This window comes from Perissodus microlepis, chromosome 7 (assembly GCF_051167445.1).
Source record: "Perissodus microlepis isolate ML-2025 ecotype Zambia chromosome 7, ASM5116744v1, whole genome shotgun sequence".
NCBI classification, from domain to species: domain Eukaryota; kingdom Metazoa; phylum Chordata; class Actinopteri; order Cichliformes; family Cichlidae; genus Perissodus; species Perissodus microlepis.
This window is the reverse complement of record NC_140467.1, coordinates 58,329,797-58,355,864: the sequence shown is the minus strand read 5'-3', so window position 1 is coordinate 58,355,864 and position 26,068 is coordinate 58,329,797. Positions and strand designations below refer to the sequence as shown.

General features: G+C 39.4%; 1 protein-coding gene and 2 long non-coding RNA genes across 3 annotated transcripts; 2 read left to right on the top strand and 1 right to left on the bottom strand.

The window, feature by feature from the left end:
* Positions 1-6,992: 6,992 nt before the first annotated feature.
* Positions 6,993-10,403, bottom strand: LOC146384329 (uncharacterized). The gene is made up of 4 exons (XR_014800852.1): positions 10,310-10,403; positions 8,325-8,483; positions 8,090-8,185; positions 6,993-7,709 (listed from the first exon to the last, which is right to left on the bottom strand). It is a non-coding gene; the product is annotated as an uncharacterized LOC146384329 (long non-coding RNA).
* On the top strand, positions 9,289-12,298 carry LOC146384328 (uncharacterized). The gene is made up of 3 exons (XR_014800854.1): positions 9,289-9,520; positions 12,028-12,141; positions 12,272-12,298. It is a non-coding gene; the product is annotated as an uncharacterized LOC146384328 (long non-coding RNA).
* A 145-nt stretch (positions 12,299-12,443) lies between these two features.
* Positions 12,444-23,228, top strand: LOC146384327 (putative E3 ubiquitin-protein ligase HERC3). The gene is made up of 24 exons (XM_084936264.1): positions 12,444-12,528; positions 14,147-14,424; positions 14,521-14,641; positions 14,857-14,933; positions 15,569-15,790; positions 15,888-15,979; positions 16,226-16,356; positions 16,472-16,596; positions 16,685-16,758; positions 16,838-16,953; positions 17,069-17,128; positions 17,372-17,477; positions 18,054-18,249; positions 18,363-18,511; positions 18,622-18,738; positions 18,926-19,024; positions 19,747-19,902; positions 19,993-20,133; positions 20,238-20,407; positions 20,603-20,666; positions 20,756-20,826; positions 20,923-21,106; positions 21,227-21,326; positions 22,504-23,228. The coding sequence occupies exons 2-24, from the start codon at positions 14,199-14,201 to the stop codon at positions 22,719-22,721; spliced, it is 3,015 nt and encodes a 1,004-aa protein (XP_084792390.1). The 5' UTR covers positions 12,444-12,528; positions 14,147-14,198; the 3' UTR covers positions 22,722-23,228.
* The last annotated feature ends 2,840 nt before the right edge of the window (positions 23,229-26,068 follow it).

Below are 26,068 nucleotides of genomic sequence, written 5' to 3'. Positions count from 1 at the left end.
AAGTGAATTTGGAGCATTTGCATTAAATTATTAGCAGCAAATGAATGCTTCTTACCCTTTTAATTCCAATGGAAACAGTAAGAGTGTAGTTTTTCACATACTGCTTCTGCATTTTGGCTCAACTTTTGCTAAATAAACATAGATGTAGTGCAATATGTGATGATCTGAGGCTGTGTTTACTCAGTTTAAAACCAGATCATTGATACTAACTCCTGAGCTGACTGTAAGTTAACATGCGCCACAAATAAGGGTCATATTTGGATTTAAAACAATGAAGAAGAAGCTACCACTGAATGCTACTTTCCCCTGCGTGACACTGGAATCAGTAACACATACTAAATAAAAGAAAAGTGAAAGTTACTCCCTCAAATTGGACCCTCCATACCCTGTAGGAAACTCACTTCCTTGGAATAACATTAAATGGGAAAAGAGTTGATCGCAAATGTCCTTCTCTTGAACCTTCTTTCAGTCAGACAAGTGTCGCTTTGGGCTTTTGTTTGCACAGGAGAGGATTAACAATGGAGACAAAAATGAGCTAACGAAGCATAAAAACTGTAGAAAGGGCGTATGGCTCCTGTGTCAGTGAATCCAAACGACCTCTATGTTTGAATAATTCCAGTTACACAGCTCAAGAAATATAAAATTACTCTAATGGAAGAAAATGGCAGTAATTAATTAACAATATGTGTATCAGTAGTACTAAAAAGCTATTATATCAGAAAGTAAAGGGAAAACAGTCTGATGAGCTGAAACTGAAAAAAAATGAAGCCTATCATTAGGAATGCTGACTTATTGTAATGTCTGTTTGCTTTTTACAGCTTCAGTTCTTTTTTCAGTCAGTAGGTGGAAGCAAACTACAAACAATGGTTTGCAATTTACACTCATCTGTTTTCATTAGAGGTAGAACCCAGAAGCACATCCAGGTTTAGGTCTACTGCTTGGTGCTACACAAAAACAGGCTGAACAGACTGAAAATTACTTGAATTTGGATAAATCCAAATCAGACGTCAGTGAAGCTGAAATAGACTTAATCAACCCATTACTCAACTGAATTGATTATCATGACCCTCACTAATAGCCACTTAATAAGTTAAGAGTGATGTGCAAACCCATTAGCCAGAGTAGTATAAATATTTTAACTTCCAGCAAATCCAGCAGGTTAATTAAGTGATTTCACATCATATTTTCAAACAGCTTGTCCATTATCAGTCAAGCAGACAAATTCAGACAAAAGCACTACTGTCAGTGACTCAAACTTTAACTCTCAATCTGGGGCAGACAACACTTGGATTGTATGCCAGATTTACACAAATCCTCAAGTTAAAAGAAGACAGATTATGTTCTCAGATAAAGCAAGCAAAGAGGGCGAAGCAGAGAAAGTACCTGCACAATCAATTTTCCTGTTGACTCCTGGGGGAGCATAGGTCCGCAACAACACCACGCCAACGGACTCTGTTCTGGGCTGTTGTCTTTAGCTGGGTCCACCTCATTCCGGCGGCCTTCACTTCGCTCTCGACAGATCTTCTCCACGTCTGTTTGGGTCTCCCCACTTTCCTTTTCCCTTGTGGGTTCCAGTCCAGTGCTTGCCTTGCGACGTTGTCGAGTGGTTTTCGAAGTGTGTGGCCTATCCAGACCCATTTTCTCTTCTTGATGTCTCGACCGACCGGGTTCTGGCTGGTTCTCTTCCACAGGTCTGTGTTTGAAATCTTCTCAGGCCATCTGATGTTGAGGATGTGTCGCAAGCACTTGTTGATTAAAATCTGTATCTTACTGGTAGTGGTCTTGGTCACCCGCCACCTGCACAATACATCCACATAAATCATAATGGAATTTCTTTTAGAACGCAGGAACATCTGGGGAGTAAACAGCTGTTTCAGTGTCTAATCACAGATTGTGCTTTCTGTTGTAAACCTTTTTAGTAAGGCATAATTAACAGAAAGGCTAGAGAGATGAAAGGATGCCAAGCTGATATCAGGCCTCAGTCACATGGATTGTTTCTTAAATTCTGAAATTAAGTGGTCATCCAATAAAGATCTGGCACTTCATATGTATGTTGATGATACAGTAGTTTTTACACAAGCCAAACCTGCTGATGATGCAGCCCATCAGCTTTCACTGGCATTACATGATTTACAAAAATGGCTGAATGACTCGTGCCTTAATGTAAAAAAGACCGTATCCTTGTTTTTTAGTAAACCTAAAACAACTGTGGCTGCAGTAAAAGTTCACTTGGGTGCACAAGAACTAATTAATGTTGAGGAATTTAAGTATTTGGGAGTGCTACTAGACTCGAAATTATGCTTTAAAAAACACATTGAAAGAGTAGTGAAAACCGTAAATGTTAATATACAGAACGTAAGTGTCACTATGAGGTATGTTGGTTAATCTTTTGTAGGTGGAAAGAGTAGTGGAATATTTGGTGAACCTGAGCCTGCTGCTCAACCACAGAGACCCATACCTCCAGGTGGACCAACCAGCAACATACTTGGGCCTGCAGTCACTGCACCTGCACAAAGTCCAAGCCAAAGCCACCCAAATAAGCCAAAGGTAGGCTGTAACATTACCTTCCTTTCACTTTGTGACTTGTAACCAACTTGCAATACAGCATGAGCCAGTATCATAGAGTGCAAGAATGTAATCGCTGCTTTGTCTGTTAATGATTAAATCCTAATTAGGATTTAATACAACTGTTCTGACAAAACGTCCTACTTTGGCAAAACGTCCTACTGTAAGTAGTTTATGCACATTTCTGCTGTCACAGAGTAATTCCAGGACAAATTTAAGTAGGTATGACGGTTCGCAACTTAACTTTGCCCATCAGAGTATGCTTGTAGGCCGCCTCTGTCAGTGCGCCCCAGGGTGGCTGTGGCTACAATGTAGCTTGCCATCACCAGTGTGTGAATGTGTGTGTGAATGGGTGGATGACTGGTTGTGTAAAGCGCTTTGGGGTCCTTAGGGACTAGTAAAGCGCTATACAAATACAGGCCATTTACCATTTATGCTTGTAGGTCACATTCACAAAGGTAACATGGTTTGGCACATAACTTTACCTGTCAGAGTATGTTTTTAGATCTTATTAACAAAGGTAAGATGATTTGCCACTGAATTCTACCTGTAAAATTATGCTTCTAGCTCATATTCACAAAGGTAGGAGGATTTGCCACTTAATTATAGCTGTTAAAGTATGCTTGTACTTCACATTTACAAAGGTAGCATGGTTTGGCACGTAATTTTAACATTTTATTTTCTACCATTGCCGTATTATTTTAGAAGATCGAGTCACTATAAGATATGTTGGTTAATCTTTTGTAGGTGGAAAGAGTAGTGGAATATCTGGTGAACCTGAGCCTGCTGCTCAACCACAGAGACCCATACCTCCAGGTGGACCAACCAGCAACATATTTGGGCCTGCAGTCACTGCACCTGCACAAAGTCCAAGCTGAAGCCACCCAAATAAGCCAAAGGTAGGCTGTAACATTACCTTCCTTTAACTCTTTGACTTGTATTTTATGACTTGCAGAACATTTTTATTCAAAGCCTGTGCAACAAAAGGACTCTTCAGTGAGGAATACATAGCTTTGCGACAGGCAGCACTTCAATAATAATCTCTAATAAACAGACACTAACTAAGCCCCACCCCCACCTGTCTGTGCCTCCAGTGATGCCGGTGGTATAGTAACCTCAGAGGTGATCTCTCATTTGCATAGATAGTGACTGCAAACCTGGCTGATGTAAATGGTAAATGGACTGGTTCTTATATAGCGCTTTTCTACTCTGAGCACTCAAAGCGCTTTATACAACTAATTCATTCACCCAATCACACAAGCACGTTTTTTTCTAAGTTGTTAAGTGCTCACTGTCTAACATTCATACACATTCACACTGATGTGAATGCTATATACAATATGAGTATAATACAACAATGCCAGAAAGAGTATTGCACTTAGTGTTATTGCTATTGCACATGTGTGGATGTGTGTGTTTGATCAGTTGAAGTCTTTGTTGTGGAGTCTGACAGCAGTGGGGAGGAAAGACCTGCGAAATCTCTCCGTCCCACATCGTGGGTGCCGCAGCCTGCCACTGAAGGAGCTGCTCAGTGGGAGATGTTGTCCAACAGGGATGACAGCATAGCCACCATTCTGCTGTCACTCACCACCTCCACTGGGTCCAGAGGGCATCCTAGAACAGAGCTATTGTAGATGTCTGTGATTACTAATCAGCAAAGGTGTGTTTAAGTCAGCACGAAAGCCTGAAGTCACCTCTAGCTTTAGCTCATTGTTTAATGACTCAACAAAGGTCCTGATGTTGGTAACCTGTCAGTTGTAGGTACTGAGGGTCATTCAGATTATTTGCAAAAGTAAACAAAACATGAAGCAAATATAACCACCATGACCTTTAAAACTAAAGAAAGGTACACAATAAACTTTCTTGTCCTGTTCTCATGTCCATCTGATATGCATTTTTATGCCCATTTACTCATCTGTCATTTCAATAAACACACCATCTAGAGAGGTTTTAAAGGACAAGCTGACATTAAAAAGAAATGATGAGTTTGTGCTTGCAGGTCACTGTCTTTGTGTTGATTTCTTTTTCTTTTTTTGCAGACTGATTTACCTTTATTAACATTATTAATTTCCATTTTAAGTGTATGCAGTAAAACAAGAACACCTGTGCATTTTATTTTCTTCCTTATCTTTACCTTCTTTGTTTTAAATACAGGACAATCTAAGTGTGGGACCTGAACCTGAATCACCAGGTGGGTACTGTACATGTTCTTTCTGTATAACTTTTTTCGTTGTACTATTAAACTATGTGTGTTAAGCCTTGCTGTTCAGACAGATCAGATTTAATCATATTGTACTGTTTTCTGAATTTTAGTTTTGCAACCTAAACTTTTAATCAGTCTTTGTTAATGAGACAGAAAAAGACATTTTGAGTCTATTTATGTTCTCATCTGTGCATTTCCACTGCGTAACTGCATATAGCTCCATGCAAACAATGAAATCATGTGACATCTATCAACCCCGGTCTTGCTGATTTGCATTGGTTACCCATAAAATATCATATTGAATTTAAAATATTGTTGCTCACCTTTAAAATTATAAATAAATTAGCCCTTAGCTATCTTGTTGATCTCCTTAGTCCATATGTCCCTGGGCAGCCCTCAGGTCTTCAGCCCAATTACTCTTGGCTCAGCCTAGATCTAGACTTAAATCTAGGGGTGACCGTGCTTTTGTCCTGGTTGCACCTAACCTGTGGAACAACTTTCCCATCGCTATCCATGCATCAGACTCCATTTTATCTTTTAAATCCTGTTTAAAAACTCACTTATTTAACCTAGCTTTCCATCTGGTTAGTGTCCCTATCTTATATTTGGCTCAATTTTTTATCTGTGTACTTTATCTTTTAGCTATATCTGTTCTTATATTCCCTTTTATTCCTGTATAATTGCGCCCTCAAGCTCCTGACATATGTGGTACTTTGTTAATAGTCTTTTATTTAATCATGTCTTAATTTTCCTGTTTCTATCCTCCATCTCTGCATTTTTTTTACATTTATTAGTTTCACTTAGAATCAGAATGAGAATACTTTATTGATCCCTTTGGGGAAATTATTTTGGTTACAGTGCTCCAGTACAAACAGTAACAAAGACAGAACAATACACTAAGTAAGAAATAGCACAATATATATACACATATACATTGCAAAAAGGCTGTAGCTATTGCAGTATACAGTGTGTTAGATGGAGGAGTTGTAGAGGGAGATGGCCACAGGCAAGAATGATTTCCTGTGTCGTTCAGTGGTGCTTTTTGGTAATCTCAGTCTCTCACTGAACGTGCTCCTGTGACTGACCAGCATGTCATGGAGTGGGTGGGAGGGATTATCCAACACTGTCTTTATCTTGGACAACATCCGCCTCTCCGACACCACCTTAAGGGAGTCCAGCTCCATCCCCACAACATTACTGGCCTTATGGATCAGTTTATTGAGATGTCAAATGTAACAAATATGCGATTTAACCCTCCTCTGTTAGTTAGTGAACTGGACTTGAAAATGGCAGGGCTTGTGGTGTCTTCAATGGACTCAAGCTTTCTGGCTTTACATGATGTGGACCAGTGACTGAGCCCACCAAGGACTCCAAAAAGAATGATTCCTTTGACATGAATCGTTTGAGTGAAACTAGGAAAACTATAAAATCCAAAATTAGGGACTTCTTTATGAAAATAACAGAAGACCAGTGGCGTGCACTGAAAACAGGGTGCTCAGATGAAAACGCCAAGGCAGGTTTACATCAGAGTTGTTTCACATCACCATAACTGAAGTCATGCCAATGATTAAGCACTGTGAGGGTGGTGTCAACCAAGGGGAGACAATTTTACAGGGAGTCGGGGAGAAACGGAAGCACTGTGCGTGCTGCCCCCATTCGTGCACCCAGCAACTGAATCAGGAGGATCCACAGTCAGCTGGTCTGGAATCAGTTTCAGAAGTAGCAGAGGGGCCAAAAAGTGGACCAGTGGCTGAGCCCACCGAGGACTCCAAAGAGAGCGACTCCTCTCTGGAGTGTGAGGTGGGTGAGGCTGAGCCCACTGCCCCTTCAGGTGACGTGACTGGAACCTCGACTGTTGGAACAACAGCGGCTCGTTAAAGAGCTCATAAACGCTGTGATTATACGCGCCTCAAGAGAGGCAAAGGTGCCGCCGTCTGATGAGATGCAACAGCGACTCTTCATATCTCAGTGGGCGCAAATTAAGGAAAAAACTATTAACATCAAACAAAACAGGATCAAAAGTCTTGGGAAAGTCTTTTGCCCCAGGGCAGCTGTGGCTACAACCATAGCTTGCCTCCACCAGTGTGTGAATGGGAGAGTGAATGAATAGTGGCATTGTAAAGCGCTTTGGGTGCCTTGAAAAGCGCTATATAAATCCAATCCATTATTATTATTATTATTATTATTATTTTTATTATTTTCAAAGACATTAAGAAGCCGCTGGATATTCCACCTAATCTTGTCATCATTGCGCTAGCAGTAGCTCAGCCGCACCAAGAAGTGGTCATTGCTATATTCAAAGATCGCCTATTCCGAAAGAAGAAAAACTCAAGACAATGGAGACCAAACACCAGAAATTAAAAAAAAAAAAAAATCTCCCAAAGACTTTTACAGGAGTTTAAGAATAATATATTTCCATTACCGGGGGGAAAAAATCTGGTGTTAGTAGACAATCTTATGATGCTTCATTTATTCCTAATTTTAACAGTTCAAACACTAAATATGCAACTCTTGGTAACAGGTGAATGATTATATAGAGGGAAAGGGGTTTAACTACTGTTTTTTTCCATGACTCAACAACAATGCACTTGAACGGGCTAAAGAACACAAGTTAAAGTCATGTCTGGCTTCCCCATTAACAGTCACAGCAAAAGCTTTGTTTCCAGAGACCTTGTGCGCTGTGAGCATCGAGAGCCACTGAGCTCAAAAAAAGATGGCCTGAATTGCTTCAAAGGTATAACTCATCTGCTTTGGATCATCAATGTTGAGGGCACACAGAAGGCCAAAGAGGTGTGCCAAGGCAGTAGAGAGGTCTGGGATGTTATGTAGCACGATGTCCCCTTCCAACACGACTGCATAGACTCGCACAGACGTATCGGCATCATCATGTTGTAGGATGGTGAGGATGGCAACAGATGCACTGTTCAACACTGTCAGTGTCCTGAAGAAAAGTACAATATGAATTATAGAAAGCTAAGAAACACTAAAGACAAAATACATTTCTAAAGTTTTTAACTTCTATTCCTTGCTGGTAGTTTGACTCGTGGAGGTTTTAAGAAGAAAAAGCTCATTTTCCTTTAATTAATGACACCTTGTAATGAGAGTTTTGTACAAAAATATTTTCTGCTGTTGAACACTCACTAACTATTCCCAGCTGCTCTTCAGCAGAAAAAAAGGAGCAAGAGTTATGACAACTGCAATCCCCAACATGAAATTATCTGGACTGCACTGAGGTGGTGTACATTTCCATATTGGATTATTTGCTCCTTTAAAAACATCTCACAGGAGTTAGTTTTTCTTGCATTACTTTGTTGTACTTACTAAGCACTTCAGGAAAACCTCTGTAGCATCCACTCTGAGGAAAATGGGCAGGCCTCTCAGTGCTGCTGTCTTTCGGTGGGACACAATGTCGGATGTCTAAAGAGTATTCAGTGGAAAACAAGCATTTCAGTTAGTATAGTAGCGTGGTGTACTTACACACAGTGCAAAATCAGAACTCTTCTAATAAAAGCATACTCTCTTCTAAAAATGTCAGGTAAAGGAGGACTTCACTTACCTGTTCATCAGGTTTGTCCAGGAGGTCTTCCATCTCCTCACAAAAAGCTTTCTTCTAAGACCGGTACAGTTTCAGCAGGCCAGGCACAAATTTGTCAAGGGATGCAGTGAAGGTCCCCAGGAGGTCTTTGCTCGTGAGCCGATGAAATTCTTCAGATATCTAAACAAGACAATCACCAAAATATTGTCATTTATTTAGCACAGAAAATTCCTGGGTAGCTGTCTTTTGCAATCTGCCGCTACTGACAAAACAGCAAATAAACACCAAATTAGGGCTGGGCGATATGGCCTAAAATCCATATCAAGGTATAATTTGAAGCATGTGCGGTAACTATATATATCGTGATATATTCTTTTCTTCTGTATAACGTATTTTACACACTATAAGGCACACTTAAAATCCTTTAATTTTCTCAAAAATCTACAGTGCGCCTTATGTATTAATTCTGGTTGTGCTTACTGACCTCGAATCGATTATATGTAATACACGGCACACAGAAATCTGTCAAAAACGTTTTAGTACGACTATGAAGTAAGCTATGAAGGCGAACGGCTCGATGGCTTGCCGGAGCATTACGGCTGCCGTAGTCAGGAGCCTTGCGGAGTGATCTGGGTCCAAAACTCTGTCCTCTTCAGATTCCGAAGTCAAAAGAACACTGGCATCACTGAGAGTTAAAGACTGTCTAAATCCTTTCATCTTTAATAAAATGATCAGCGTTGCTGCTTTACCAGGTGTAACAATTAAGTTTAACATTCAGGCATCCATGAAAACAGATTTATTAAATTCAAAGGAGTTAGAAGTTAGCAGGAAATTAGCTCGCTAGTTTCCACCTAAACATGATATGCCATGTTCTGACTAAGAGATTAATGAAAAAATTAAAACTATTTTTGTTAAACAACGACCTCTTTATTGCTTGATAGTATAAAATAAAACTATTTTGTCCATACTTATACTCCGTATGAGGACATACTTTTAAAAAACTATGTAATGGCACCAAAGTAACAACTTCCTGTTAAAAAGAGAAGTTTAGTTTTTAGCTTTATGAAAACGGCTGTGCTAGGTTATTGCTGTCACTGTATACTCGCTCAATCATCATCTTTTTCTAATTTAGAGATGTATCCTGTTTAATAGTGCCACTCTGAGGATGTAGCAGCCAGCCTAATCAGCTGGTTGTAGCTGAAATGCAAGTGAAACCGGTAAGCAGGTGTCTTTATTAAATGTTTTTGTTACTACAAAGTCAAAATGTTATGATGGTTTCAGTATTTTAATGATTGCAAGCCCTGCATGTTTTCTGGAAGAAGAAATGACGATATCATTAATTAGATTATACGACATCCGAATCAAATCTTAGAGGAAGAGTTTGCACCAAAACGAAATGTTTTCACTTTCCTATGTCCTATAATGTTATGGTTTCATTCTAAGACATCTCCTAAGGAAATGCCGGCCTTCTCTCCAATAAAACTGGAAAAAAAAAGGATTAAAATGCTAGTTTCCCCATGGCTCTTAAAGCAGCAAAAATTGAAAAAATTGAAAAACATCTGTTACAACTGAGCAGCAATATCTCTTTGCAGAAATGATAAACTGGTGACTTAACATTTAAAGGCTGGGGATTGGGTGGGGCCCTCCAGATAACTGTACCCTAAGCTAGATCAGCAGACGCTTAGCCTTCAGGTGCGACACCGAAGTTGGTCAGGTCTTAGGGTCACTGAGGCACGCAAACCTCCAGCAATGGATCGAGCATTGAAAGAAAGTCAGGCACAGGATAAAGTACAGTGGCCCTGAGAGGCCAAACGGACTGCAACCAGCAGTAAGAAAAACGCTGCAAAAGCACACAAAACACAACGGAAATAGGAAAAAACAAAAGGGATGTTTCTGGGGAGACAATAACCCGACGGACCAGTTGCAAGAACCCAAAACATGGTAGGCGCGATTCATATAATACTGATGACGGATTTTTAGGCTAATAGTTAGGCTAACACACTTACCTCTCATCTTTTCTTTCCTCACAAAACCAATAGATCCTCCACTTCTTTTAAGTGTCTCCCAGCGCAATTCTTAGCATATTTTGGTTCCTGCAAGTGGTCCGTCGGGTTATTGTCTCCCCAGAAACACTTCCCTTGTGCTTTTGAAAAACTGTTTTTTCCTATTTCTGTTTTGTTTTTCCTATAGCCGTTGTGTTTTGTGTGCTTTTGCAGGGTTTTTCTTATTGCTGGTGTTTTCTTAAGTTGCAGTCCATTTGGCCTCTCAGGGCCACCGCAGTACAGTCCCAAAAAAGTTTTTTTTTTTTTTAATTAACTCAACAACATAGTTGGTTAAATCAAACATAAAAATCTGAATCTTGTGCCCATAAAAGAGGTCAAACTAACAGAACTCTACTCAAAGTTAACAACAACCAATACTGATACCTCAAACAAACTGACCTCACTAAACGAGACAAAGGGGGAAAATTAAATAGTGGCTGATCAGCCCACAAAAAAGGGGTAAAACACACAAAAACCTAACTGAGACCCAAACCAATTATTTATTATCCTGTAAATTAAACCTTATATTTAAAGAAAGACCAATGTGAATGCAGTGTTGTGTGTAAGCCTCTACACTGATATTACCACTGTGTGGCTGTAACTGCAGCCATCACACCGTTAAGGTGGTTATCTCTCAGGGGGAAAACAGAAAAACAAAAGAACAAAAAATGAAATAAAATAATGCTCATCAGATTCTAACAACTCAAAACATGACATTTACCTTAACTGGATGGCCTATATAATAAATATATTCGAACCCAACAATAGTACTCCACACTATTGCCAATATTAACAAACCAAAAAGGGTAAGCCAAGTTATTTAAAAAAGACAATTCACAAAGTCTTGAAAAATAAAACTGAAAAATAGAAATAAAGAATAAAAATCCTCAATCCACTCTATAACAACAGTCTCCTGCTTCCCTACAGATCAACACGTTCTCACTCCTAACTCGTCATATGTGCGACGCCCATACAGCATGTATCACTTCTCAATTATTTATTGCACTTCTTGCTCGTCAGTGAGGCACTTTTAGTGCTTTATCTATTTTTGTGTGGGGACTTGTTATAAATCAGTCTTCAACGTTTAATCTCTCTCTGAAAATGACTGGGATTAAATGCAGTATAATAAACTTTCCTGAACGTGTGTCTTGTCATGATCTCCAGTGCTGCCATTTCATAGGATCTCCTGTCCAGGGCTTCTCAGACGTTGGTTGTTTTTATAACTCCTCTCACCTTCTGCTCTTGTGTCTGCTGTGATAAGCCTTTTATACTCACCCATTTTATTTCCATTTCTGTTTCTCATTATTTTTCTTAACAAGATTAAACCAGAATCAAGGTATGACTCAAGTATGTGAGGAAATTCTACACTAACTGGTACCTGCGGTCTTTCTTCTGTTACATACCACACCCCAAAGAAAGGGCACACATAATGCAGACACATTTTCAGTGACCCAAATAACATTCAAACACGCTCCGTATCATAACCTCCTTTTTGTTTGTGTTTATTTTAAGCAGTTGATTTAACATAAGGATTAAAATAGAAAGAAAAATCCTTGAAATAACCCACATATGTGAAATACATAATAAAAAACATAAAATAAATAAATATGTCAAATCCCCTGAGATCCAGCCTCACAATCACTTGTTCTATGATGACTAAAGGAAGTTTATTTACTTCACAGACCCAGTGACGCCCATTCAGTTTCATTATCCAGGAAATAACAGCTGATGCTCACTTCTGTTTAAGACACAGTCCAATCTTAGGTTCCTCATCCTGAGTGGAACAATGGGTCTATGTGAGTACAGCTGCCTTTTTCAAATCATCTCTACATCATATGAGTTCATGATTCTAGCATTACAGAAAATGTCTTAATATTTCCAGACTGAGCTGTGGTGAGATCTTTTGTTTTCTTTCTTGTGTTTCAGTGACAGCCTTAGCCATCACAGCCGGGCAGGTAACAAACCTATTTGCTTATTTATTTATTTTTATCTTTAAACTCATAGGTAAATACATATCAAGACACGTATTCATTGTGAAGCATCCTGATGATCAGTAACCAAGTGTTTCTTCCTGGTCTCAGGTACAGCGGTGATCTCTGCTCCTATTGTCCTGGGGGCTGTTGGTTTCACCTCAGCTGGAATAGCAGCTGCAGCTGCTGTGGCCAGTGGAGGAGTGGCAGCAGGTAGTGCGGTGGCTGTTTTGCACTCAGCAGGTCAAAAAAAAAAAAAAGAAAAATCCCCTGAGTTGGTGAATCATACGTCACACAACTTAAAATGCTTTTCACCATTTTAACTCATAGCTCACCGTTTTAACTCATGAGCTAAAACTCCCTGATTTTTTTAACCTGGTTTTGCTTTTAAAAGAATCTAATGATGTTGGAGGGAGGACTCGTTTTAATTAGGATTCATGTGGATCTGCTGGGATAAAAAGACTGGATTAGAGACCCTCTGTGCCCAAGGAAAGGAAATTGGTCAAAATTTGGAAGAAAAAAATATTGTTTTCAAAATAAACTGCATTATTCCTAGACTCTGATAAAGTAGCTTTGCATGATTCAATGTTCAAAATAATCCAACCTTTTCGTTTTAAACCAAGTTTCTTTTGGTTGGCTACCTCCACAAACAAAACATTTGAGCAGTCGGTGGGTGGAGCCTCCATATCTGACCATATCTGCTCTATCTGACATCATACCAAGCCATGGCTATTTATACAGACATTTATTTTAAACTTTGGCTATGTTCAGGTGGGGGAACCAGCATTTTGAAAATATATCTGTGATAGAAAACAAGGGAAAGTACAAAAGGTCTCCTTTAATATAGCACTGATTTCCAGGCAGTTGCAAGGGAACCAAGGCCAGGGGCATTTGAGGTGAGGGTAGGAAGAAAGAACAAAAGACAAGCTGTGAAATAAAGAAAGAGTTAATAATTGTGATGACTAAATTCGAAGTGGTGTATAAACAAGAAATGTCCCTTGTTTCTATGGTCTATGGCAGTCGATATATCTGATCCTGAATTAATTTACAAGCTCTCATTTGCATGTCTTACACTTATCCACCTCCACAGAGTGCAAATGTCCAAATGACTACTGCATTGATACTACACATCAAACAAGGACAACGTTTCACACAATGACGTCAGCGTATACTTAACCAATCCCTGCAAGCAAAAAGCTTCTGATTGTTCCAGACTCTCCATTTTCTCCTGCTCCTGGCTCAGTATCACTCTAATTTAAGTTGAAATCCTTTAATAACCTCAGGCACACAGTCTATGATCACAGCAACCCCACCTGTTAAGAATGATTACACAGTATGAAGACTAACACAAATGAGCATAATAACACACTTTAGCTTAACTGTATTACTTACTACTTAATACATTTCACGCTCACATGATAATGTACGTGCTGTAGTTTGTTTGTAGTTTGTAGATTATTAAGTAAAAATGTGAGCCCAGCTCTCAGCATTATTAACATTTCCCACACTGTACCACGGAAACATACTCTTTACCACTGAGTTTGCTGGGATCTTTTATTATTTATTTTTTTATTTTCCGAGTTTTCTTCACTCACTTTTTAAATACAACCTCTTCCTTAACAGTCCTGAATCCTCCTCCTCTGCGTGTGAAACGAAACCCACGTAACTACACAATTTTCGTTTTCCTTGTCTGACATATTTATCATCAGTTTCACTTTCGCTTTCCTTACTTTAACTGATCAGCTGACTCGTGTTATTGTTTCCTTTCGTCACGCTGTTCACACCGTATTTAAGTTTTGTTTTCCAGGTAAGTTTCGTTTCTTGTTGACAGACTGCAGAGTGACACAGTGAGGATCAGCTGTTGCTCCTAAACACACGACAACATGTTTTCCTGGGGAGAGGACTGTCAGCGCGGGTTTTACGTGAAAGACGGCTCCGGTACCGACAGCACGACCACTGATGATGGAGTTCATTATTTAAACATCAGCCATCACATCGCGGATCTGTCGGCAGGTCGAAACGTGCTGGCTTTCGTTAAAAGTAACGGAAACGCGTTTTTTATCCAAATAAACGAGAGCGAGGATGGGAGAAGAGCGAGAGGCAGGCAGAGTGAGTATCGGTGTCACTAACAAGTTCACTCTCTGCTACATTTAACCGAACTGTGTCCACTCACACCTGCTGTGTTTGTGGCTTGTGAATCTGCAGAGTTTGTGAAACACAAAGAGAAGATAGAGGCTGTGAGTTGTGGCGATGATGTGGTCGCACTGCTGTCTGAGAGCGGCAAAGTTCTCTGTGTGGACACGAGGCACCCACCTTTCACTCCCAGGTAACAGATACAGATTATGCTCCACAGACTGGCATAAAAAGTCATATTATGTATTATTATTACTAGTAGTAGTAGGCAGGTAGGTAGGTAGTACCATTGTTAGTATTCCTAGTCCTAGGACCCTACAATGCCTATATTTGGATTTGGATTTTGTATAGATATATATATATGGCTTCTTTCAGCTCTGTTCTCTTCTTCTGCTCCATCTTTTTCAGGCCACTCGAAGCTTTTTCTAACATACACGTTTCTCAAGTTGCTTGTGGGAGTCAGCACTCCGTTGCACTCACCAAAGGTGCAGTAGAATTCTGCAAGTGCTACAAATGGACAAGTAAAAATGATTAAAACAGACTGAGTCAGCCCATCCAGCTTACATTCAATCACATTTGGTTGCACTTCATAATACACATGTAATTTTATATCATAGTCTGTTTTCATGTAGTTCATGTTACTTTGGCACGTGTGTGTACAGGTATGTATCCCTAATACATGCATGGTATCATAGTTTATCTATCTATCAAACAAACAAGGGATTGAAGTATCAGCTGAACCGTCAGCATATGTGGTTGGGCAAAAAGATACGCTTATAAATTGGGATTGCAGCTGAGATTAATTTTTGTCCTCCATAAACATTATCCTTGATTTTCACACTTGACTCTCCATCAGGAATTTTCACATTATTAACATTGCACACCTGCATGTCTACATTTCTATTTGAAATGGAAATTTCTTGTGCATTATTTTATAGAAATGTAATCAACTTTCTTCATCGTGACTTATCTTCCTAAAGATTTATCTTTAGGAACTTTGGGATCTGCACCAGGATATAAAATTTTATTATATAAAAATTTTACTGCACACCCTCAGTTTGTGACCATCCAACTGATGGGCTTATCATAACATTGATCAAAAACTCATAAACTCCCACAGATGGTCAGCTGTATACGTGGGGTCAGGACTGCAGGGGCCAGCTGGGTCTGGGTACGAGGAAGTCTGTCTGCAGATCACCTCAACATGTGCCATCACTGTCAGCGATCCCCCTGATCCAGGTTGCTGCAGGAGGAGACCAGAGTTTCGCCCTCTCTGTCTCTGGAGGTGTTTTCAGCTGGGGGAGAAATGACTGTGGACAGCTCGGGCTGGGAGACACAAAAGGTACTGTGGCTTTACAATAAATGTCCTAACTGTATTGTATGTTAATGAGCATTATAATCTGGTAACATAATAACACTGACAATCCTTTTCCTTATAGACAGACACACACCAGCTCCTGTTCAGTGTTTGAATATGAAGAAAGCTCAGCGCATTTCCTGTGGAAAGTACCACACGGCCATTTTGACAAAGGTTAGACAACTGGAGCTTTTTAGTGCTCTCCTTTAAACTCTTCTTTGGTTTCTACCAGCTCCTAATGGAAAAATGTGGTTGCTAAATACTCCATTTGTCCATTGGTGTAAGCTGGTGCTGGGACAGCATGGCCCAGTTTCTTTATCTGAGCCTTTTGCTACCTGCTGTATTGTAACAGTACAGTGAAGAAAAACAATAATAATGGCTGTGGGACTTTACACTGTGGTTGTGTGTTTGGCTCCTCAGCACGGTGCAGTGTTTACATTTGGCTCCGGTCAACACGGACAGCTCGGTCACAACTCACTACGCAACGAACTGCGTCCTCGACTTGTTGCGGAGCTCTGGGGGGCAAAGGTCACCAAGATTGCATGTGGAAGGTACGGCACACATATTGTTTAAATTTATGATGTAAACAGTGCTCAAAGAAAGCAGTTAGTAAAGTGTAACTATGGTTTTTAGGTCTAAATATTTTGTATATTATCATCTACACAGGAATCACACTTTGGTGCTGACCGAATCCAAGAGGGTCTACTCCTTTGGTTGTGAGGATCAAGGGCAGCTGGGACATCGAGAGGAGAGTAATCCATCTGTGCCGCTGCCTGTTCGACTGCCACAGGGTAACGACACCTCTGTTATTAATGATTTAAGGATACAATGAATTTGCTGTATCTGAGAAAGAAATGATGTGTTTACCTGCCATTTCAGACACCGGTGAGCCCAAAATCAGAAACATCTTCGCAGAAGATAACTGTTCATTTGCAAGATGCTTGTCTGATGAGGTACTGACACTAACACATAAAGTACAGACCATAATGGAGGAGGTGTAAATATGTAAACAATCACTGCTTTCTTTCACAGGGCATTCACAAGGGTTCAAAGACTGACTGTGGCATTGCATCACAGCACTGTCTTGATGACATGGTTGACAAATGGATCTCTGAATGTGATTCAAAGCCATGGAAAAAGAAAAAACAGTACGTATGATGCACTGGCAGTCACAGCTTGTTGATTTGCCTGGTGTTTTATGGCTTCTGTGACTCAAATTATTCATTTTTTCTGCAATGGAATGAAAACATTAAATCTTCACAGGGAAATCTACAGGGCATTTTCCTCTGCATCCTGTCTGAATAAAAGCTTCCTTGAGCAAAGGTAAATACACAGTTTCTGTGCACCACATTCTTCTTTTTCTCATCTCAAAGGTGGGCTATCTAGTCTCTCGGGCCTGAAATAACTAAAGTATGGCTATAGTTGCTATATATATATATATATATATATATATATATATATATATATATATATATTAATTCATAGATAGATAGATAGATAGATAGATAGATAGATAGATAGATAAGTGCAATACTTTGATATGGACTTTTTTCTTTTTCTTCTTAGCGGTGATAAACATTTCCAAACTTCACCAAAGTACCACGGCTTAAACCTGAACCATGCACAGCTTGCTTTCAAGAAACTGTTAACAAAGGAAAGTGCTCGGGCAAAGGTATGTTGCTAGAATACATAAGTAATCTCTAAGAAAAGTTATGTGTTTGTTTGTTATTTCATAAATATCTTACTAATAATTTGAGAAATTTGTGTTCGTCCATAAATGCCTAGTAATATAAAGCTAAATCTGTACAGACGTGTCACACAGACACAAATATCTTCTAAGCGTTGATTGAGAGACTAATAAAATACTAGAATTTAATTTGATGAGCATCCAAATCAGAACTTCAGTTCCTCACTCGTGGTGTTCAGATGAGCGGTTCTTGAAAAAACTGCAACCGATATTCAGTTTGTTCTGCATGGCCACATTCTGATCAGACAGTCATACACACATGACACATTTAGTGAACGTATCCTTATAGCTAACCCTTTAGACAACTTCAGATTGTAACTGGTTACACTCTCCCTGACCAGGCACTGCTCTTGTCTGTGTTAACAGAATAAGCTTCCTGACTTTTAAAGAATGACTAAATAGTCCTAGCATTTTTCCTCTGAACACCGTCGAACAAAAGCCACATTCAATGTACCTGAAGTTACCTGCTGTTCAGTGATTTTTGGAATCATCTTCAAACAGATCGAGGCTGCTGTGCTACACCTGCTCCCTTCCCTTGATCAGAAACCAGTTGGAGTGGAGGGGTTGAGAATCTACCTTCTTCTCAATGAGCTTCTGCATGCAATCCAGAAACAAACATGGCAACAGAGCACAGAGCTTGCTGAGGCGGTAGCTGGTGCAGTAGCAAGGTTGTCGAATGAAAGTCTTAAGATCATAGGTACTGTCACAGCTGTCTACATGATATCACAATACTCGTTTTAATCTGGAAGGTGAGAAAGTGCTCAAAGTTTCATGGCATGTAGTTTTTATCTGTTCTCTGTTTTTCTTCAGGTGACTGGTGGTCCTCGCTGTCACCCTCCACCATGGTGCGATACGTTAAGGTGTGGAAGCAGGCCCTATCAGAGATCCTGTCCTTTAAACCTGTACCTCGCAACTCTGGAGTCAGACATCTGCTGCTAGTCCTCCAATATATGTACAATGTTAGTATAAATATCCTAAAACAGTCATTTTACTCCCTCTTAAGCCTTAATCTGTCAGTTATTTTACCTGAAAAAAAAAAGAAATTTAAAGTCAAATGTTTCCTTTAAAGGCCAACAGCAGGGTTGCAGAGTCTCGAAGGATACCTGAAAGGGATTTTTGTGTGTCAGCTGATGAAGCATTCCTTTTTGAGGATTTGCAACATTGGGTTTTACAGTCACAACAAAAGGTAAAATGTTCTGGTCTAAAGTAGTGTGTCTGTGTGTAATCTACTGTGTCATACTTTGTTATTCCATTCTTCTCATCTTTGATTCTGTCACTTTTAGTCAATGCCTAATGTTGATATTGATATTACAAAGAAATGGTTTTCATTGGTTGGTAAACCTAAATGATCTATGTGGATTTTTCTATTTCAGTATGCAAATGCTGAGCCGCTCATCCTGTGTGAGTTCCCAATCGTGATGGATCTGCAATCAAAGAAAACAGTGTTCGACATGAATTCTAAATGCACTCAGGTAACTTAAGCCTGAACCAAGCAACTGCTTTATCTTCCACAAATTTGCTTTACACCAGCGGTCCCCAACCTTTTTTGCGCCACGGACCGGTTTATGCCCGACAATATTTTCACAGACCGGCCTTTAAGGTGTCGCGGATAAATACAACAAAATAAAACTAGTACTGGTACCGAAAAAAATCAAATTTATTCATAACACACGTGAAAAGACCCAGGAAAACCGAGTAAACGATAAAAACGATAACAAAATAACGCTGAAAACCGATAAAAACCCTGAAAACTATACATTTCACACCTGAGCCTCAACTCTCGCGGCCCGGTACCAAACGACTCACGGACCGGTACCGGTCCGAGGCCCGGGGGTTGGAGACCGCTGCTTTACACTACCTGCAATATTTTAAAAAAAAAAACAAAACAGGAGGAGTTATTTAATTAGTCAGCAGCCTGATAACCTGAGCAGTGCTTAAATGAGACAGATTATTCATCAGGTGACCGGAAGTGTGTCACATGATAATATTGTTCTTCAATTATGAAACTATCAGCAAATTTAGTCCCAGTAATCTTGTGAGGCAGTAGTCATTGTTATTAGGATTACTGTGCTGCCCCCCAGTGCACAGCAAAATAAATGCCATTATAAGAAGTAAGACTTACTGTATTCAATAAAATGCCATTCAAAGAGAAAAATAATTTTTAAAAATATTTTATTTGTTATCTCTATTGTAGAGACAGCACCAGATGGCTTTTGGTTTGCCTGATAAATTGAATCCTCTGTCAAATCCAATTTTTTTTGAACTGCGGCTGCAGCGTGCGTCACTTTTCGAAGGCACCTTCAGAGAGCTGGAAGCTGCTCCTCACAGCGCCTGCAAGAAGCCACTTGTGGTGAATATTTTCCCCTGATGATTAAAGTATATCCAGACTCTTCTGCAACTGTTCTCATCAAAAACTTCTGCAACTCTTATATTTTCGCAGGTCTATTTTGATGAGGACCCAAACACCAAAGATGTCTACAAACGAGACCTTTTTCACCACCTGTTTCTTAAAATGGTGTCAGAAGAATCTGGGATGTTCATGCTCAATGACTCCAAAACCCTGGCATGGTTTCCCTCCAATGTAAGACTTTAAAACTGAGCCCACCAACTGTATAAAACTGTTTAAAGGATTAAAGTTTTAACGATAAGCAATAATAGAACCAAAGTGAACTTTTATTAATGCAGGCAACAGAGGAGAGCAAGAGAAACTTCTTCCTGTTTGGACTACTGTGTGGCTTGGCCTTGTACAACCAGTGTATCATACACTTACCATTCCCACTGGTTCTGTTCAAGAAGCTACTCAGTTTAGAGCCGACACTGGAGGATATGATGGAGTTCAGCCCGACTGTAGGACGGTAAGTATCCATTTCATTTCAGTAACACATGCTGCTGCTGGTCCCACAACCTGGCCCCGGACAAGCAGAAGAAAATGTATGGATGGATGTATTTTAAGTTGTCATGTGTCAAAAGTTACAGTAACTTGTGACTGCTGTAAAATGTACATAGTTGAACTTCTTTTAATACAACTTTTTGTTTTAATTTATTTAAAGGACTCTGCAGACTATCTTAAACTATGAAGATGATGTTCTGGATAATCTCTACATGGACTTTTTGGTATGTGTTTTACTATAGAAGATGATCAGTAATCTGTCTCATTCTCAGGTTTTGCAGCTAAACTCATCTGATTTATAACTAATTTACAGATAAACTGGGATGGAATAGATGTTGACCTGGATCCTCAAACTCCTGGAAAGCCACTGACAGGTCAAAATAAGTAAGCATATAAAACATGAAGGGTTTGTGAGGTTCATCTGCAGCACCTTTGTCTCTGTGAAATGTTTGCTGATTTAAAATTTTCCCTCCTAAACAGGAAGGAGTTTGTGGAGGCCTATGTGAATCATGCCTTCAACACATCAGTGGAGAGTCTGTTCCAGGAGTTCAAGCGAGGCTTCTTCCTGGTGTGTGAGCAGGATTTGGTGAGGCTGTTTCGACCAGAGGAGCTGCAGGGAGTGCTGGTCGGCCAGGACGTGTATGACTGGGAAAAGTTCAAACAGGTACAGTCAGCCAAACAGACACAGGCTGTAGTTTCACAGCTGCAACAGAATACCTGTGTACTGTATATGTGCCTGACTTTATCAACTCATTTGCAAAAAAATAATTTCCACTGTCTACAGAACACAGTTTATGAGTTGGAGCATGTTCGCCATTCCACCATAAAGATGTTTTGGGAGGTGTTTGACGAACTAACTGAAGAGCAGAGGAAAGATTTCCTTCGTAAGTACTTGCCAAATTTCTACAGATTTTCACTGTTGAAATCTTCCCTGTGATATGTTATTAAAATGTGGGCAATATTAAGGACTTGTGTTATGTACAGTGCTGTGTAAAAGTATTTGCCTGCTTCATAGTCAAAGTTAAATCTTTGACATGATCTAAAACAGACATGACAAAGGACCGTGGGAAGATCCAGACAATTTCTACACAAGGTATTTAGAAAAGGGGAAAACAGCTCATAGACACAGCAGGAAGAGACAAGGGAATCTAAACTAGACACAGTGCAAACAAGGCAAAGGACTAACAAAAATGTCATAAAGATAGTAACTAAACACAGGGGAAGCACGATAAATAAAAAGAAAGCTAGAATACAACAAACTTTAACTGGAAACAGAACCCAGATAAGCAAATAAAAAAAGGTGTAAAACTAGAAACACTAAACTAAGAGGAAAACTAAGGCTCTCAAAATCAAACAGATAAACACTGAGGAATCACAACTAACTTGACACAAAGGGATACAAGACAAACAAATAGACCAGCTCAGACACAGGGACATGAGGGACACAAGAAATACAATATATAATGAACAGAACTAGATGTGAAAACAAAACCCAGGGTTATGAATCCAAAGAAACAAATCACAAAATGCTGTAAAAAGACAAAACTCTGGGTCCTAGATGCCAAGACCCTAGCAGCCAGTTAGTGCATAAACACTTGATCACAGTTCTTGCTGCCAAGGGATTAGTGGGCGGTCACATAGGGGTCAGGTAGGTCTGAATAATTTTTTCCCTTAAAATGAAATCATCATTTAAAAACTGTGTATTTACTAGTTTACATAAAAGTGAGACAAACATGAAAAAAGACTGCCTTACAAAGACTGTACGAAAATGATGAGCAGCTCCATCTTCTTGATACATTCTGAGAATCTTTTGGATGTTGATTAGCATTGTCACAAAACACTGATATTGATTACCAACTAACCAGATTGAATTTATTTAAACTCATCTTGTAAACAGTTTTACATTTCTGCTTACAGTCTGTTCTATTCTGTTCTATACTGTAACCATTCTAGTCTATGTGAATGAAGTGGCTAGGTCAGAAGAAACCCTATGTACTTATTGTAACAAGATTTGTTACAATAAGTTTATAATAAGATTTTCCTTCCACTGCTGTTCTTCAGGGTTCCTGACTGGTTACAGGAGAGCTCCAATTCTTGGCATGGACCAGGTCCATATGAAGGTTCAGGTTAAGCAAATTCAGAGCGGCACCTGTGATCAGCACTTCCCTGAGGCCCTGACATGTTACTCTATTCTGAATCTGCCTTTTTACTCAACTAAGGAGATCTTGCGAGATAGACTGACAGAGGCCCTACTAGCAGATACTGAATTCACACTGTGATGGTGGATCGTATGCAGCTCTAAAGGAGCGTGCACTGTGTCTGAGCCGAGGAGGAGGGATGAGATTTATTTTTACTCTTGGAACTCATCTTTTTTTTCCTGTGGTACCTCAGGATAATTAACACTGTGTATTACAATAATATTACACTATAGCAAATGCACAACTTGACTTTGTAAGATTTCTTTTTTTAAAAAATTCAACATTCCTACATAAGATGGCTGTGTAACAGCATCAGCATCATAAGGCACTTTAGAATTATCCAACGTTTCTTAATATGTCATAATTTATCCAATAATTTAAATTATTCCAATGAATCAAATCTAATTTTTATGCTCAGACAATGAACAGAATAATTTATTACTTGTTATAAACATCTGACTATGTGTAATACAATCTAAAGTATCACTTCTGTATTATTTATCACTGTATTCTTTGTGTTTTATGTAATTCTACTGGGGTTGGATTATTACCAGTTATAAATATTTAACAAATGTAACATTGGTTATGTGTTTGAACAATAAAAATGTGTATTTTACACTAAACATTGCTTACCTAGTGTCAGTAAATCACTGAACACTGCAGTCTGAGGTTTCCTTCACACTATTTAAAGTAGAAATCATAATCAAGTGCAGATTTTATTTGATAATATTAGTATCTCAGACTGTTGCCCACGCTATGTTTCTGTATACTTATGTCAAAGAGAAGAAAAGTTACTATGCAGTCCAGAGACTCTGCTAGAGCGCCATACAACCACCAGATGGATCCAGAGTTAAACCCAGTGGCTTCATTTGTTTTAACATTATTTGTCGACTTGAACAGACGCACCAATAAGCTGCTAATTCAAATCCAAGTTGAAGGAAAGTCTTTACGGAGTCTAGGAACCCGAAGCCACCTGAAATTACATGAAAAAAGACAGCAATACCTTTCAGTTTAACCTTTTTTGTTATTTCCTGCCTCTTTTGAGCTAAAAGAGGCCACACAAACACGTGAGATATCATTGGAAAGCCAAGGATATCCTCTGTTGAGCACATCGGGACTTAGTAGGGCAGCTCAATAAGTTCAAAAGATGTAAAATGTCCATTGCAGAGGACATAAAAAATACACTGCATCTCAGGATCTCACATGATTCTGAAAGAGGAATAATAGTGTAACCCTGATGTAACAATAGTGCTGCTTGATTCGCATGCTTTTGGGGGGTTTTGCATTTGAAGAAAGAAAGAAAGAAAGAAAGAAAGAAAGAAAGAAAGAAAGAAAGAAAGAAAGAAACCACTAGATGTCCCCACTATTCTGCTGGTTGGCTGTCTGGTTCGATGAAACAAAGAACAGCTAGGATGAGATCATCTTGCAGACAAATGCAGCTTTGCAGAGTAACAATGCTTCACATTCAAAACCAAACACAACAAAAAAACATCAAATAAAATCTTCATTCAAGAATGAAAATATCTTACACATCAGTTCAAATTAACATATACCTTTAAACTTATATTTATGCATGACATCATTAATAATACTATTTGGATTCTTTAAAGAGACAGCACAGATTTTCTTTCTGAATAAGGAAAATTATAAATTGAGACTTTTTTAAAAATGTCAGTGGATCTGTTGTTTTCATGTTGACTGTGACAACAATTTCTATTCTTGGACTTGGAGAGTAGCTTTTCTAAAATAATCCTTATTTATGTTAAACTGCAATCTTATACTCTTTCTGAAAGAAACCATTTAAAGGTTTTGGCTCTTCCCTTCCTGAGGGGACAGCCTTCTACTGAATGGCTTCTCCTCACAAACAGAAAATTTGAACATCAAATCAGCTCAGTGTTCACAGTCAAAGCTGTGTGCCTCAGATGACGACGATACCAGCTCCCAGCAAAATGAAAGAGATCCAAGATAATAAAAAATAGAGCTCTTGCCTCACATTGTTTAACATAAACTGGCCTAATTACTTGAAACTAACTATCACATTTAATGTGATCATCCATTATTGTAGCAAATGACAGAAAACAAGAAAAAGAAGAATAGGTCAACTTTAAGCCCTGATTTCCCTCGAGGCTTTCTGAGTCACTCTGTGTGATTTCCGGTCAAATGAATAAAGTCATATGGTCATGGGAAGACAACTGGTCAGGGGATCAGTGGGACAGATCTGCTACAAAAAAGGACTACAGGGAGACAGAAAGTGACCACAAAGCAAAAACTAATGCCATAAAAAAAGAGGCAAAAAAACAATCACAAATGCAAAACAATTCACACAGATACATAAATTGCCCTACAAAGAGACACAAAACTCTCCTAAATACATGCAAATACAAAAATATTGCAAAGAATTCTGACTTATTTTAGGTTGGAAGGGCCAAGGCAGTAGGACACATCTGCTAAACAATCAGTAAACTATATTTCCAAAACTATTCACACATATTCAAGATTCAAGGACTTTATTGTCAGTATAATATACACAGTATACAGGATACCGAAATGCCGTTTCACCCCAATGCTCATCTATGTGTTTATGGACCTTGCGTTGTGCACTGGTGCGCAGTCTTGTTGGAACAGGAAGGGGCCATCCCCAAACTGGGAGTATCAAATTGTGCAAAATGTCTTGGTACACTGAAGCATTAAGAGTTCCTTTCACTGGAACTAAGGGGCCGAACCCAACTCTTGAATAACAACCCCACACCATAATGCCCACTCACCAAACTTTATACTTGGCACAGTGCAGTCAGAGAGTACTGTTCTCCTGGCAACCGCCAAGCCCTGACTCATCCATTGGACTGCCAGACAGAGAAGTGTGATTCATCACCCTAGAGAACACATCTCCACTCCTAGAGCCCAGTGGTTGCGTGCTTTACACCACTGCATCCGACGCTTTGAATTGGGTTTGATGATCTAAGACCATCTAAGACCATGGCTCACCCATTGCATGAAGCTCTCTGTGAACTGTTATGGAGCTAGTCTGAAGGCTACATGAAGTCTGGAGCTCTGTAGTGAGTGACTCTGCAGAAAGTTGGTGACTTCTGTGCACCATGCACCTCAGCATCTGCTGTGATTGTACTTGCTGTGGATGTTGACTAGTATATCATGGCTTAGTTGCTGCCATTCTAAACCTCTTCTACTTTGTTATAATATCAGACAGTTTACTGTGGAATATTTATGGTTACTATCATGGTACCATGCTGGAATTCACTCAGATCCTGGGAGCGACCCATTCTTTCACAAATGTTTGTAGAAGCAGTCTGCATGCGTAGGTGCTTGAATTTATGCATCTGTTGAAGTGTTTGGAACACCAGAAATTCAAGGATTTGGATTGTGAGTGAAGACTTTTGGCAATATAGTGCATTTACATTTGAACTACGAAG

Coding starts and splice junctions, on each gene's coding strand:
- LOC146384327 (XM_084936264.1), top strand. CDS start 14,199: ATGTTTTCCTGGGGAGAGGACTGTCAGCGCGGGTTTTACGTGAAAGAC. Junction 18,512..18,621: donor TCCTCCAATATATGTACAAT/GTTAGTATAAAT, acceptor TTTCCTTTAAAG/GCCAACAGCAGGGTTGCAGA. Junction 20,827..20,922: donor CCACTGACAGGTCAAAATAA/GTAAGCATATAA, acceptor CCTCCTAAACAG/GAAGGAGTTTGTGGAGGCCT.